The 14365-nt window shown below is 62.5% G+C and overlaps 5 protein-coding genes across 5 annotated transcripts; 1 reads left to right on the forward strand and 4 right to left on the reverse strand.

Moving 5' to 3' along the window:
- Positions 1-974: 974 nt before the first annotated feature.
- LOZ57_004806 (uncharacterized protein) lies at positions 975-2744 on the reverse strand (the record flags this gene model as incomplete). Its single annotated transcript, XM_049253846.1, has 4 exons — positions 975-1730; positions 1782-2180; positions 2238-2567; positions 2634-2744. 4 exons carry the CDS (start codon positions 2742-2744, stop codon positions 975-977), a joined length of 1596 nt encoding a protein of 531 aa, XP_049107158.1.
- Positions 2745-3098: 354 nt separating this feature from the next.
- On the reverse strand, positions 3099-4413 carry MTM1 (Carrier protein, mitochondrial; the record flags this gene model as incomplete). The annotated part of the gene is made up of 2 exons (XM_049253847.1): positions 3099-4147; positions 4212-4413. The coding sequence occupies 2 exons, from the start codon at positions 4411-4413 to the stop codon at positions 3099-3101; spliced, it is 1251 nt and encodes a 416-aa protein (XP_049107159.1).
- A 443-nt stretch (positions 4414-4856) lies between these two features.
- LOZ57_004808 (uncharacterized protein) lies at positions 4857-6527 on the forward strand (the record flags this gene model as incomplete). The annotated part of the gene is made up of 2 exons (XM_049253848.1): positions 4857-5300; positions 5349-6527. 2 exons carry the CDS (start codon positions 4857-4859, stop codon positions 6525-6527), a joined length of 1623 nt encoding a protein of 540 aa, XP_049107160.1.
- A 425-nt stretch (positions 6528-6952) lies between these two features.
- LOZ57_004809 (uncharacterized protein) lies at positions 6953-9937 on the reverse strand (the record flags this gene model as incomplete). The annotated part of the gene is made up of 2 exons (XM_049253849.1): positions 6953-9283; positions 9356-9937. 2 exons carry the CDS (start codon positions 9935-9937, stop codon positions 6953-6955), a joined length of 2913 nt encoding a protein of 970 aa, XP_049107161.1.
- A 509-nt stretch (positions 9938-10446) lies between these two features.
- On the reverse strand, positions 10447-11130 carry LOZ57_004810 (uncharacterized protein; the record flags this gene model as incomplete). Its single annotated transcript, XM_049253850.1, has 1 exon — positions 10447-11130. One exon carries the CDS (start codon positions 11128-11130, stop codon positions 10447-10449), a length of 684 nt encoding a protein of 227 aa, XP_049107162.1.
- Between the last annotated feature and the right edge of the window lie 3235 nt (positions 11131-14365).

The following is a 14365-nucleotide window of genomic DNA, read 5'->3' on the forward strand; positions in this document are numbered from 1 at the left end:
ATAATGATGATGAAATAAAATAAAGAGCTCAAGCTGCTCCGTGTTTCAGGGCTGATGATGATTATTTATTTTGTGTGGCTGAATCTCTCAGCTCCAGCGATGTGTATTAATTATTTCGCAGGGGGCAAGGGGAAGGGAGGGGGAGGAGGCAAAAAAAAAAGCCCAGCTTGTGAAACCGAGACAAATCTCAGGATTTCAAGCTTAGGGGGGACAGCTTTGACACAAGATCGGGCAAATGTAACGTGTTAGTCGAACTAGCTCGGGTTATGTGCATAAGGTGATCTGCAGACGACAAAAAAGAAAAATAACGCGCGAGGGTACTCCGTAGTAGTAGTGACGAGCATGTAGGTATGTATGTATGTATGCATGTATGTACAAGAAGCAGGCGACCAAAAAGACGAACAAGACGCTATATACAGAAGCCGCGCTGGCACAGGGATCAACCCGCCGTCGGCGCGCGCATCACAAAAGGGCGATGGCAACATCCACAGCAGAAAGAGAGAGAGAGAGGGAGAGAGAGAGAGAGAGAGAGAGGAGGGGGGCAGCATCGCAAGAACACGTCAGGCCGAAAAGAACAAGTAACATCGAAAAAAAGGACTCGACCTCATTGGCTCCCTTTTGTGTGTTATTTTTACCCTGGCAAACCGGAAACCGCAGCAACACGAGCATTTCCAAGAAACCAACCGCAAGAAAAAAAAACTCAAAAACACGTAACTCAACTGGAGCTCGGAGCTCCCGATCCCGCCAATATGCGAAGCTGTATGTGCGATGACTGTATGTATATAACTACCCCCCAGGCATCGTGAGTGGGGGGCATTTGCAGGGCATGCGACGCCCGTCTCGTGGCTGTAGACATAAAAAGGAAAACCATTGGATATCGTAAAAAGCGAGCATCAGGCGTGCATGGGTCGTATCAAGATCGGGGGCGATATATATAAAGAAAAAGAAAAAAAGAAAATATGTTAGCTGTTGTATCACCGGAAATCCAGCTGAAAGTGTTTCCACTTGCGGCCGATCACGCCGCAGCTGGGACAGCCCCGCCGCGCGGGCAGATGCAATCGCGTGCCCGTGATGCCATTGTGGCCACTGAGCCCGTTGTTGCCTGGATTGCTGGTCGGGTTGAGAATCGACGGCGGGCTGGCGCCCGTCGCGCCCGGCAGCAGGCTGACACACTCGCGGCACGCGGCGCAGATGCACTCGGTGCAGGCCAGGCAGTCGCGCAGCGGCCACGGCCGCGCGCAGCCGGCGCAGTAGACGTGGACGTCCTTGCCGCTGTGGCTGCTCAGCGGCGTGGGGTTCGACAGCCGGTGGTGGATGCGGTTGCGGATGTGCGGCTGCAGCTGGTGCGGGTGCGACGACGGCGGGTACGCGCTGGTGCCCGGCCGCGGGGGTTGCACGGGGCTAGAGTCGGCGAGCGGTGGCAGCCCGGCGGCCGAGAAGTGGAAGTTCTTGCCGGAAATGGAGGAATTGGAGTCCAGCGACGACTCCACGGACGGGAACGGCTCGAGATCGGTGTCGGGCGGGCCGCCGTGCTCGTAGGGCGGCGGCGTGAGCGCTTTCTGCAGTGGCGACGCTGTATATGATAGGGGGCCGAACTGGCGGTACGACGACTGGGCGGAGGGCAGGCCGGGGGTGGACTGGTAGGCGGGCGGGAGGGAGGAGCGGTGTTTCTGCGTGGAGGGGGCGGAGGTGACGCTGGCGAGCGAGCGGAAGGACGGCGAATGGGGGGCCTGGAGTAGATTAGCTGGCGGAGAGAAGAGAGAGGACTGAGCGGAACGTACCGGGGTGTGGTCGCGGTCGTCGTCGACCTCGGTGGCGGAGGTGGCGGCCTCGATGAGGTCCTCCCAGCGCTTGCCCTGCACCCAGGCGGCGGTCTGCGGCTCGGCGGAGAGGGCCTTGCGGTCGGACAGGCTGTTGCGGCGGGCGAGCTCCTTGGAGCGGGTGCGCTCGTGCTTGCCGCGGCGGGCGGCGGAGAGCGAGCCCTTGCGCGGGCGGGCAAGCTTGTCGCGGCGCTGGATGGGCGGCAGCGTGGACGAGCGGCCGGGCGGCGAGTGGGCAAGGATGGAGGGCAGCAGCTCGCGCGGCGGGCGCGGCGAGAACGCGGGGATGGCGTCCTGCTTGAAGTGGTCGCGCAGCGGCGGCAGCTCGACGGACGAGCGCAGGCGGTCGGCGTCGGAGTCCTGCAGCAGTCAGTACTGGGGAACACATGGATGTAGATGTATAAGATGCGGACGTGCCGGCTCAGAGTCCCAGTCGGGCTGGGCGCGGTGGTGATGGTGCTGCTGCAGCTGGGCGAGGGCCACGGCGGCGGGGAGGAAGTCCTGCTGCGGGAGGGGCGGTGGGCGGTGGCGCGGCGGCTGCGGGTGCTGCGATTGAAGCTGCGGCGGGTGCTGCTGCTGCTGCTGCTGCTGTTGCTGCTGCGGCGGTGGCGGCGGCGCGCGCGGGCGCTGGTCGGGCGGCGTGGACACCATCAACTGGAAGCTCTCCTCGGTGGCGGGCAGCTTGGGGATGTAGTGGCTGGGGTGGGCGCGGCGGATGTGCTCCTGCATGGAGCGGTAGCGCTTCTCCTGCACGACGGCGGGTCAGCCAGACGGCGCATTGAGGGGACAGAGAGGACAGAGAGGGCGCCGTACTCCCAGGCAGCGCTTGCGGCAGTTGGAGCCATCGTTGTTGGTCAGGGGGCACACCACCTCGTTGGCGGCGTCGGCCACGGCGAACGAGCCGGTGAGGGCGCGGGGGGGCATGGTGCAGCCAGCGGGCGGGCGGGCGGCGGGGGGGAGGGCGGGGAGAGGGGGAGAGGGGACCAGAGGAGACGGCGAGAACAATGAAGCGAAGGTGGTGGAGGGAAGGTGAAGGTGAAGATGGCGGATGATGATGATGATGATGATGATGGAGGTGAGTGAGGGAGTTAGTAAGGAGACTAGCGAGAGGGCGGCGGTTAGTCAGGCGAGTGGCTGGACGGTATGGCTGTACGGGCTGCACGGGGACGGCGGGGACGAGAACGGCATGCCATACAGACCCAAACCACATATCAACGCCGGCTAGATACAGAGAGAGAGAAGATATGGAAGAAGACACGAGACACAGAGACAAAACAATCACTTCCCCCCGCTGACCGCCTTGCCCACCTCGTAGCTCGAGATCATGATCGCACACGCCGGCGCCACCTTCAGGCACCGCGCCGCCCACCCGCGGAACAGCCCGGCCAGCCCTTCACTCCGCGCAATGTGCCACAGGAAGCCCACCATCGACAGCCGCGACGCCGGCCCCGTCTGGCGCCGTGTCTTGCCGACATCGAACGGCGTCGTGACCAGGGCCGCTGCTGCACCTGCCGCCGCGCCCGCCGCGAAGCTCTCGCCAAACACCGCCAGCGCGCCGTCCGCCACCGCCGCCTCCGCTCGTCCCGCACGCTGAGCTGCAAACTGCCGCCGCAGCGCCTCGTAGCCGGCCCAATACAAGCCCGAGAAGGGCACGTCGCGCCACAGCGTCAGCGTCAGGCCACGCCACAGCACGCGCGCACCGTGGTCGCGCGCCAGCAGCCGCAGCCCGCGCAGCGTCTCGCGGAAGTGGTCGGCGCCGCCGCCCGCCTGCAGCCGCGTGCGGAACAGCTCGATCGGGCTGATGGCCGACGCCGCCACCACGCGCGCCGTGGCGCCCGCCGCCAGCGCCGCCGCCTGGTCGGGCGCGCCAAACCCGGCCGTGGCCGTTGCGCGCCGGATCGGGCTGCGCGCGTCGTACCGCAGCCAGTCGTAGCCGGCGAAGTAGATGACGTTGGCCGGGATGGCCATGGCCAGCGTCGGGCTGAGCCCGCGCCACAGCGTGCGTGCGCCCTCGTGCCGAGCGATCTTGCGTAGTCCGTCGAGCGTCGACGTGAACGTGCGCCGCTGCGTGCAGTCCGCCGCCAGGCCGCTCATGTTAGTGCTGCGAATGTTGCTCGTATTGCTGCTGCTGCTGCTGCTAATGTTCTTGTTCGTGCTGGGATGGCTGCCGGCCATGCAGAACTGCGCGTTGTCGCCGACCCAGAACACCTCGCGGCAGCACGCCGTCACGCCCAGGTTGGCCGGCAGCGCCTTGAACGACGCCACCGTCTGCGGCACCGCCAGGTGCTGCGACTGCAGCCGCACACGCACCACGTCCAGAGGGGTCACTGGCGAGGAGTCCGTTAGCACCATACCACAGAGAGAGAAAGAGAAAGAGAGAGAGTCACTCACCCAGCAACGACGTCAGGATGCTGCCCGCCGTGGCCGACACCATGCGCTGGCTCGTCGACACCGAGGCCGCCCGTTCACCGCACCCACCACCGCTGCCACTCCCACTCCCACTGGCCGACACTGCATCGTCCGCGCCGGCCGCCGCGTGCTGGGCCTGCTCCGCCTGGTCCGGTCGAGCCGCTCCCGGCGTGCGGCCCGGCATCCAATCTCGGGCGGCGCGCACTCGCTCACGCTCTCGCTCTCGCTGTCTCGCTCGCTGGGTCCGTTGCTCGAGGTCGGTGTGCAACGCCAATGTTTCCGGGTGCGACGATGGTCAGGCCGCGCATCGTCGAAGATATCAAAAAAGAGCGAGCAAGAGAGCGAAGAAGAGAGAAAACGAAATTATGACGGCGGGCGGCGCGCTAGCCGGGTCGGGCGTAGCGCCGGAGATATCGGCGCGGGCGTCCTGGTGCCGCTTTAGCGGCTGACCAATCTACCGCCGAATACGAGAGACGACGACGACGAGAGAAGAGAAGGGAAAAGAGAGACAAAGAGACAAGAAGACAAGAAGACAAGAGAGCGCACTTCGAAGGACCACAAACTAGACACTGCGCACACGCATGGCCCCCACCCCCGATCGCCGCACCGCTGCCGCCTGAGATAACCATGGAGGACAGCGCGGAGCTGGAGTCGTTCCGCCGGCAGTGGCTGGCGGAGGTCTCCGCGCGGGCGGCACCAGCGACGCTGGCGGCCACTGAAGCCGCGGAACCGCCCAAGCCTGCGGGCCAGACGAGCCGTGAGCTCAGCCCCCGCCGGGCGGCGCAACCGCAACCGCAATCGCAAGCCGGCACCACCCAGAAGGCCGAGGCGGTGGCGGAGGAGAAGGAGGAGCCCAGGGAAGCGGGCGGGCCGGGCGGGCTGGCGGCACGGACACAGGCGTTGCGGCTGACGGATCACAATGAGAACGATACTGAGGAGGACGGGTTTGCAGCGGACGCGGGTGTGGCGGCAGTGCCGCGGTCGGCGCTGGAGCACTTCGAGGCGGCGGCGGCGCACGAGGCGCGCGGGCAGCTGGGCGACAGCGTGCGGCTGTACCGGCGGGCGTACCAGGTGAGATAGTATCCTTGATGAAAAATGACCGTGTGCTAACGGCCGCAGCTCGACGCCGGCGTCGACCAGGCATACCGCCAGAAACACTGCCCGCCCGCACCCCCCACCGCATCACCACCACCGGCAGCATCCGCCACATCACCCGCCCTGTCCACTCCCGCGCTGATCGCGTCCTGCGCGGGCGCGCCCATCACGCCGGCGGAGCCCCTTCTGCCGTGCCCGCTGGCGGCGCTGCCGGCAGAGCTGCTGGGCGAGATCCTGGCGCACGCGGCGCTGCGCGACCCGGCCAGCCTGGCGCGCGCGGCGCGGGCGTGTCGGCGGCTGGCGCTGGTGGTGGCTCGTGACCAGCGCGTGTGGCGGCGCGTATGCCAGGGCGGCGCATTCGGACTGGCGGGCATGCACTACGCGTGGGCGTGCGACGTGCACGGCGGTGATGGTGGTGGTGGTGGTGGCCGTCTGGAGTGTCCCCCGCCCCGCGTCGTCCGCTGCCCGCCGCCGCCCGCACGCTCGTGGGCGCAGGCGTTCCGCACGTGCCCGCGCGTGCGCTTCACGGGCGTGTACATCAGCACGGTCAACTACAGCCGGCCAGGCGCGCACGCGCCGACTGCCGCCGCCCGCGCGGCTGCCGTGGCGCCGGTGCACGTGGTCACGTACTTCCGCTACCTGCGCTTCTACGCCGACGGCGCCGTGCTGTCGCTGCTGTCCACCGCCGCGCCCGCCGACGTCGTGCCGCACCTCACCCGCGACGCCGTCCGCGCCGTCAAGTCGCCCCCGCACCATCCCCACCCCCCCGCCCCCGCCTCCGCCGTTGACCCCGCCTCCGCCTCCGCCTCCGCTGTCTCCCCCAACCCGCTCCCGCCCGCCGCCGCCACCGCCCTCAAGTCCGCCCTGCGCGGCCGCTGGCGCCTGGCACCGCCCGACCCGCCCGGCCCCTCCCCCTCCCCCTCCCTCTCCCCCACCACGTCTCCCCCCCCCCACGGCCCGCCCACTACTCCCCCGCACGACCCGCGCGACGTGTTCATCGAGACCGAGGGCGTCGACCCCAAATACACCTACGCGCTGCACCTCTCGCTGCGCTCGACCACCGCCGCCGCCGCCAGCAACACGCGCCTGGTCTGGCGCGGCTTCTGGAGTCACAACCGCCTCACCGACGACTGGGCCGAGTTCGGCCTGCGCAACGACCGCGCTTTTGTCTTTCGCCGCGTGCGCGGCTGGGGCTTGCCGTGAGGTGTACCGGTGGAGAGAGAGAGAGAGAGAGAGAGAGAGTGGTCGGTTGTTGAGAACCGAGGCCCAAGACACATCACTAGCGAGTACGGCCTGCAGCAGGTTTGCGGCCCTGCATATGCTACTTTCTTAACCTTGTCTAGATATCGCATGTCTTAGTATCTACGCATGACAGCTAAACTGTGGCTAGCGAGCCAGTAGGACTCTGTATACTCCGTACTAGCTTCACCATGTCCATACATTTCCGCAGCGTCCTCCGCATGTCTTCTTTTTCTTCAGCCCGGGGTACCCCTCCTCTCTCTCTCACACCGTCATTTTCACACAGCCAACCCCATATCAAGTCCGACACGCAACCCATGCAGGGAATAGAAACTAGCAAAAAAAGGGGGCACAACGCAGACAGATACTCCGTAGATGCTCCCCCACGACTACACAACAAGCTTGTAATTCCCACCGCCCACCATCCGCAGCCGGCCCTGTGCCACCCGCTGCCCCAGAAACTCCTTGAGCTCCTCGCTGCCAAACGGGATCCCGCCCGGCACCACCATCTTCAGCATCATGATGATGCGCCCCAGCGGCATCGCGCCCTGGTTCGTCAGCATCCCCACGATGAACTGCCAGTACACATTCATCTTCGCCTCCGCCTCCGCCGCCCGCGCCGCCTCGGCTTCTGCCGCCGAGCTGACCATCGCCGCGCTACCTGCGCCGCTGTCGGCCGCCTCCTCACCGCCGCCGCCGCCGCCGCCACGATCATGATCATCCTCGTCCGGCAGCCGTTCCAGCACGCCGAACGTGCCCCCCGCCGTTTCGACCAGGATACGCTTGCCAGCCCAGAACAGGCATGCGCTGCGCACCAGCGCCGCCGACGTCTCCAGCTGCGTCGCGAGTGCGCCTATCGACTTCGTGACCGGGGAAGAGCCCGACGAGTCGGGACCACCCTGGAAGGCGTAGATCACGCTGGCCTGCAGCGGCGTCACCTCGTCGCGGAACACCCGGTCCTCCAGGTCCAGCTCCACCGTGACCGTGCCCAGCCCGTTCAGCCAGGTCAGCTTGCGCGACGGCTTCAGCGTTTCGAACCCAGCCGAGTATCGGCCTTGCAGCGCCGCGATCTCGTCGGGCACCCGGAACTTGTCGTCTGGCAGCGATGGCCAGAAGAGCCGGGAAAGGATTTTAGCGTGGATCTCGGGCACGTCGTCGTCGCGGTCGTCCACCAGAGACCGGTCGAGGGAAGACGTATGCTCTTCTCGACACTCCAGCCGCTGGTCCGCGCGAATCACCGTGTCGACGCGCTTGGAATCAACCACGTCCCGCATCATCACGTCGCACGCATGCAGCGACGACTCCCCGAACCGCAGCTTCAGCAGCTCCAAAACAGATATCTCCAGGTCGTAGTCCTTTTTCTTCTGGATCAAGCGATCGCCCAGCACCTGCTGCAGTTCCGTGACAAACACATCCTTGGACTCGAAGAGACTGACCAAGCTGCCGATGATGTCAAAGTGCCGCGACCGCTTGTAGTCCGGCGCGGCATCTGCGGGGTCGGGCGCCCAGTTCATATCGTCCCAGTCTAGTTCACCGCTGTCGTCCGGGAGACTGAGCTGTTGCGCCTTGGAGAGCTCCACAGACAGCTCGCCCAGGCTATCAGGAGCGCTCTCCACCGGCTGCCCGTCGGGGCCGACGGTGTTTGTCAAGAGCCCGCTCACAATAACCTTCACCGTGTCCTCACGTTCTCGAAGATACCTGCGGATTGGACGTGCGACTCGGTCGAGAAGCACGCCTTTAGGGTCGAGCTGCGTGAAGGCGCGGATTATCGATATGTATAGCTGCAAGATATCCACCGTCGACGCGCCGGGGTGGAGAAGCCGGTTCATAAGCGTGGCTGAAAATGAGCTGGTGAGGTAGAAACGTGTAGAAGGGTTTGTTGTGTAATGCTTGAGGTCCTCAATCGCACCGGCACTAGACTCCCATTCAACAATGATTTCAAATAGCTCACTGATCCGGAGTGCCCCTAGTCTAGCGAGGCCGATTTCTTTCCATTTCTCCACGTCGCTGAACGCCACGACCAGATCATCAGGCTCCGTGCTATTCTCATCATCATTACCACCACTATCATCACCTGCGGGCCTGAATATATGCAAGACCTGAACAACCAGCCGCGCGAAGATATTCTCAACCCATTGCTGCAAGTGCTCGATCACGAGAGACCGCGAGTCCCACTCCCCCGCATATGCAGCCGCGACAAACTCCGTGATCAAATTATTCATCACTTCGGCAAACACCTTCTGGGCCCTGTTCCCGCCCAGCCCAACTTCCTGCACGCCCTGCAGCACGCCGAGGAGCCTCTCGCGTGCCGCCGTGACCCGTGGGCTGTCGTATTCCTGCATGAGGCTCGCTCGACGCGCCGCCGATGGCTCGTGCTTCCAGTCCTTGTAGAAGACCGAATTGCACTGGTCGACATCCATTCCGTCCGTGACAGCCTGGCAGTCGGTCGTGGCAGAATTGTCATTGTGGATTGCCAGGATAATCAGGCTCTCAGTGGCCAGTTCTTCGGCTAGTAGGTAGGAGAAGTCGGCATGCGGTATGGAGTATATTGTAATCGAGGCCAAACACTGCTGGACCTTGGAGAAGGCGGCGCTGCGCGCGGTAGAATTCAACGCGGGGAGAACGTGATTGACAAAGGGCGCATAATACACGCTGTGCGCGAGCCTCAGAAATCGGATAATCCGCGGCAGCACGCCTTCCTGGCCTCTCCTCTTCAGCTCCTGCAAAAAACCTCCACGTTAGAAACAAACAAACATCAATCGAACGAACAAAAACAGAGACAGCCCACCGACCTCCACCATCGCATCCCGAAAATTCGCCAGAAAATGCCTTCGAATCTCATTCATATACCACTCCAGCAACCGCTCCTCCCCCAACGCCGTCCCAACCACACACACCAGCGCCTCGCGCGCCAGCAGCGCCCGCCCGCGCTTCTGGCCGCCCGACCACCACCACCGCCGCCGCAGGCTCTCGTCGTCAGCAGCGTCCACCCGCCCGTCGAAAACAAGCCGGTCGTCGGCAAACGACAGGAACCGCGTCGCCGTGCGCCACGCGTCCGCCAACTTCGCGGCTTCTTGCTGCTGTTGCTGCTGTAACAGCGTCCGTTCGGCGTCCGATGATGGCGACGGCGACGATGGAGAAGGAGGAGCTAGCGGGGCGCGGGGGGATTGCATGATGGCGCGGAGCGGGGTGGCGAGGATATTGGCGCCATTCTCGTCACTGCTGCCGCTGGTGGTAGTAGTGCTTGAGGCATCATTATGTAGAGTGGGTGATAGCGAGGAGAACGAGAAGGTGGAGGAGCACAGCGGCGAGGGCGGGAAGACGGAGTCGAACACGCGCTTGCGACCTATGGCGAGCGGGGGGTTGGGGAACATTGCGACGGATGCATTATTGTTGAAAGAGCAGAGCAGAGTGGTGGGCGACGTTGAGGTTGACGCCGTTGCTCATCCCCCCTTCATGCGGCGCTTTGAGGTGTGTCGTTGGTCGTCGTTGCGCTTCGGCGACGATGACGCGCGGTCACGTGATCGTCTAGCTTGGCGCTATACTGCGAGGTCCATATCTACAGCCTGGATATACGGCGAGACAAGGCGCGAAAAGGGAGTGTCTCCATGACGGCCAGTTTTGTCGGCTTGTTGAAATAGCTCTATTCCTGACCCCGCGATCGTAGCCGGGGTATGTATGTGTATGTATGTATGTATGCGTGGCTACAACCTGCGAGAATGGGGGGCCCGTGTATGAGACGGCCCGTATCGCCTGTTTAGATAGATGCCAAAAAAAAATAAAAATATGAAAGAAAGCTCGCAATGTATGGATGGATGCAAATGCTTCAAATGCCAGTCAGAAAAAAAAAAAAACCAAAAAATAAAATATGGTTTCCGCTAAATCAATGAGCTCCTCCTTCCACTTTCTCCCACTCGCTGTCCGTACTGGCCGTACTGGCGTAGCCCGAGCTGCTATCCTGGTGCGGGGCGTGCCGCTGGCGCACCTTGGCCTCGCTGCTGCTGTTGTTGCTGCTGGCAGCGGCTGTCGAGCCCGGCAGCTGGTTCGGTGCAGACGGCGTGGAGTCTCGCTTGACCAGCGGCGCGGGCGCTTTCCGAGACGCAGGCACGCTGCTGGCAAACAGCGAGGTGGCGCCAGGGGTGGTGGTGGTGGCAGCGGTGGACAAGGTGGCATCCTTCTCGTTCGCTAGAAGCTCCGTCTCGGTGTCACTGTCGGAGGTAGTATCGATGATAGCGCCCGGAGGTCGCATCGTCATATGTTGTCTGGCCGGCGTGTTAGCGGCGGCAGCATCGGCATGGACACCAGCAGGCGACGCGGTTCCTTTGTTCCTCTGCAGCGCTTCCTTCCTCTTGACGGCCTCGAGCTCGGCAGCAAACCAGTTAATCGACCACCACAGAGCGGCGCATAGTCCCGAGAGGACGATGAAGTGGATACTATGGGTGGCATACAGTAGCGCGAGCAGCAGGACCTGTAGGGCGGCGAAAGTGGCATTCGTCGCGAGGAGGAGCGCCGGTGTGGTGCCCGGGGTGAAGATGCTGGACCACAGATCCGTGAGGAAGGAAGCCATGGGCGCGTGGAGCCGCGGTAATCGTCAGGGCAAGATCCTCGCGCAACGGAAAAAAAAAAAAAAAAGGCAGGGTAGGATTGTGTTAGAGGTACTCCGTAGTTACAGGGTTGCCGATCGGATGGCGAGGCGACGTGGGCAAACAAAGAACCGGAGGCGCCAGAAGCGAGTAGAATGATGTTTCCTTTACGAACAGCGTTCACTCGGGGATTATGATCTGCGCGTTCGTGCGATCGGAGAGGGCCGGCCAGGGGGGACTGTTGATTGATGATGGTGATGAAGATGGGGGGTAGAGAGGGGTCAGGTGCAGCAACAGGAGCCTCGCATGGCACGCCAGCGTGTTGATCGCGGGCTAGCTGGAGCAAAGCACGACGGGAAACAGATAGAGGACAGAAGAAGGCCAACGCCGTCCAAGCAGAGAGAGTGCGCAGCGCAGAACAACAGCCGCGGCGTAGCTATACACAGCGACAGCGATGGGCCGACGGGTTTGCGCGCTTTCGTTGCCCAGCAGCCACCGAGCGACGTCACGCGTTGCGTCTGACAAAGCAGATCACGTGGATATAAGGTCACGTGATCTTAATGTTACATAAGCAAGGCGCATCTCTTGGATTCGGGATGGATCGAGGGATTTGACGACAGGGTTGAAAGGATGGCAAACGAAACGGGCGCGAACCACGAGGGTGGTGGCAGCGGAGGGCAGCCGAGTTCCGTGGTTCCTGCAGCCGGTGGGATGAACCACCAGCGCGATCTGCCCTTCTCTCGCTCGCCAGGGCGCCAATGGGCGCGAATTGCGCGGGCAGGGGGGCCATGACATCGCGCATCGCGTTTGAGTGCAGCGGCGGCGGGCGGGCGCATCCCTCGCGGTAGGGCTGGTAGTTAGTTAGTTGAGGCGAGAGTGTGTGTGTGAGGGCGTGTGGTGAGCAATGCCGATCCTCGCAATCAATAAATTATTATATTGCGCGCTGACGTGAGTTGGGCTGGCCCGCCAGTTCACATGCGCGCGGTGGGCCACGGCGACGGCGCAGGGGAAGCACGGCTGGCTTGGCCGGCGGGTAGCCCGCGTGGTGAATACCAGTAATAATAAGTAGTATAGAGCAGGAAAAAAAGAAAAAGAGAAGGACGGCGAAGTACGAGCGTTGACATGTCCTGTGGCAGGCAGGCAGGCAAACCTTACCCCGATCAAGCACCGGCAGGGCAGCGCCCAGGCTGCCGCGCGCGATCCTTCGGCGGGCTAAAAATACGGCGAGCCGGTGGACGCGCGCCGTGACGTACGCAGGCGCCCACCGCGCGAATGAGGCGGGACCCCTGGCTAGCCAACCCTCGCCAAAGGGCCCCCCTAACCACCCCTAACCCCCCCCCCTAAACCACCCCCCGGGCTGCCACCAACGGCCGCGCTCGTCGCCCGTCCGCCCCCGGGCTCCCGCCCCCCCCCCCCCAAGTATCCCCCCAAGCCCTCCCTCCCCCTCCCCTCCGCCCCGAGACAGACATTGCGATCTTCGCTCCCAAGTTCCCCCTCCCAAGCCCTCGCGCGCACCGGCCACCGCTGCGCCCGCCCGCACGCCCCCCCCCCCCCCCCCCAAAATGGCCTGCTGTCGTCTTATCGCACCGCCCGTCTATGCTGCTATGGGCACTGCGGGACCACTCACATTACTTCTCCATACTTTCTCTCTTTCACCCTGGGACCCGGGAACCACTCTCTCATTTCCCCCACCCGCCAGACTCTATTTTTAAGGCGATCGCCGGTCTTTCTGGAAGCTTTGCCCCAGGGCTCCATTCTCGCGGAGAAAACTCGCTGCTGCTGCTGTGCCTGTCTATCCGTCTTGTCTTACGCGGTGGTGGCTGGCAGCTAGTTAGTAGTAGTTAGTTAACTAGCCAGCAGCTCATCTGGCCCCCGCTTCTCTCCGCCCGCCCCTCACCGCGTCGTCCCATCTGGCGGTGTCTCGCCTGATCGCCTGCCAAACATCAAAAAAAGGGGTGTAATTTCCGGGCCCCGCCGGCATGAAAAACACCAAAAAATAAAAAAAGGAGACAGAAGTGGAAAAAAACAAAAGAGGTTCCCGCCAGGATGGCGTGCCCAGTCCTCCTAACGTGGGAGTTAGGAACTTATCCAGTGTTCTGGTTCTATGACACGATGGCATATGTAGTAGAGAGAGATAAACTAGACAACCGGGCTCGCTACCAAACACCTGCCTGCAGCGCAGTCTGTTTGGAAACCAACCTCCCCCAGCAACCGTCAATGCAAAAAAACAAGGACTGGCCAGCCAAACATGATTTGGAATTTCTCCCGCCCAGTCCGGACGAGAGAGTAAACAACACACCACACACCGGGCATGAGAACACCCTGGGGAAAGCAATGCTGAGCTATGCGAGGGTGAAACCAGACGCACGTTGGCACACCGATGGTGTGACCCGGCGGGAACCCCAAGCAAGGCCCACGCCCACACACACACCACTGCTGCTGCTGCTGCTACTTGCTTGCTCGCCGGCCTTATCGCGGCCCCCCCCCCCCCTCACTCCCCTCCTTCCCTTCCACCGGGCCTGCGGTGGTCCGCGTCACAATCGAGATGTAGTTCGTACTCAGTAGTGGTGTACAAAGGTGAAGCGGACTGATCACGCCAGGACTAGTTACTAGTGAGGCCGAGAAATGACAGGGGGGAGAGAGATAGTCAGTTAAGAAGTCTAATAAGAAAAAAAAAGAGAGTTGTGTTTCAGTTTTCCAGTTGGAAATTTTCAATGCGAGGTAAAACAAATGATGCCCGGGACAACCACAGGCTTTTGCCTTTTTCACGTAATATACTTTGCTGGTTGAAGACTACTAGTTTAACGCTCGCCCTAGGGCCTCTGGCTCCCAAAAAAACTTGGCCTCGTAAGAACTCTGCATTAGATCTATTTCGTTATAAACTCTAGGAGACTGGGTGTGCCTGTGCGGCGCCGCGCCTCTTTCGCCGGAACTCGGTCTATCTTGCTAGCAGCCAAAAAAAGGACAAAAAAAAAAGAAAAGGACAAAAACACACACATACAAGAGCGGTCACTGGCAGTCCACATCAGATCAGTTCCAGTAGAAAAGGTTCATATAACACACTTCCCAGAAAAGTAATATAAAAAAAAAAAAAAAAAACAAAAAACACCCAGGATCCAAAGACGTGTAGCAAAATATTCAAACCTAGCCGCCCCCCCCCCCCCCCCCCCCCCCCCCCCCCCCCCCCCCCCCCCCCCCCCCCCCCCCCCCCCCCCCCCC

Source organism: Ophidiomyces ophidiicola (genome assembly GCF_022830035.1).
Source record: "Ophidiomyces ophidiicola strain CBS 122913 chromosome Unknown scaffold_21, whole genome shotgun sequence".
NCBI classification, from domain to species: Eukaryota; Fungi; Ascomycota; class Eurotiomycetes; order Onygenales; family Onygenaceae; genus Ophidiomyces; species Ophidiomyces ophidiicola.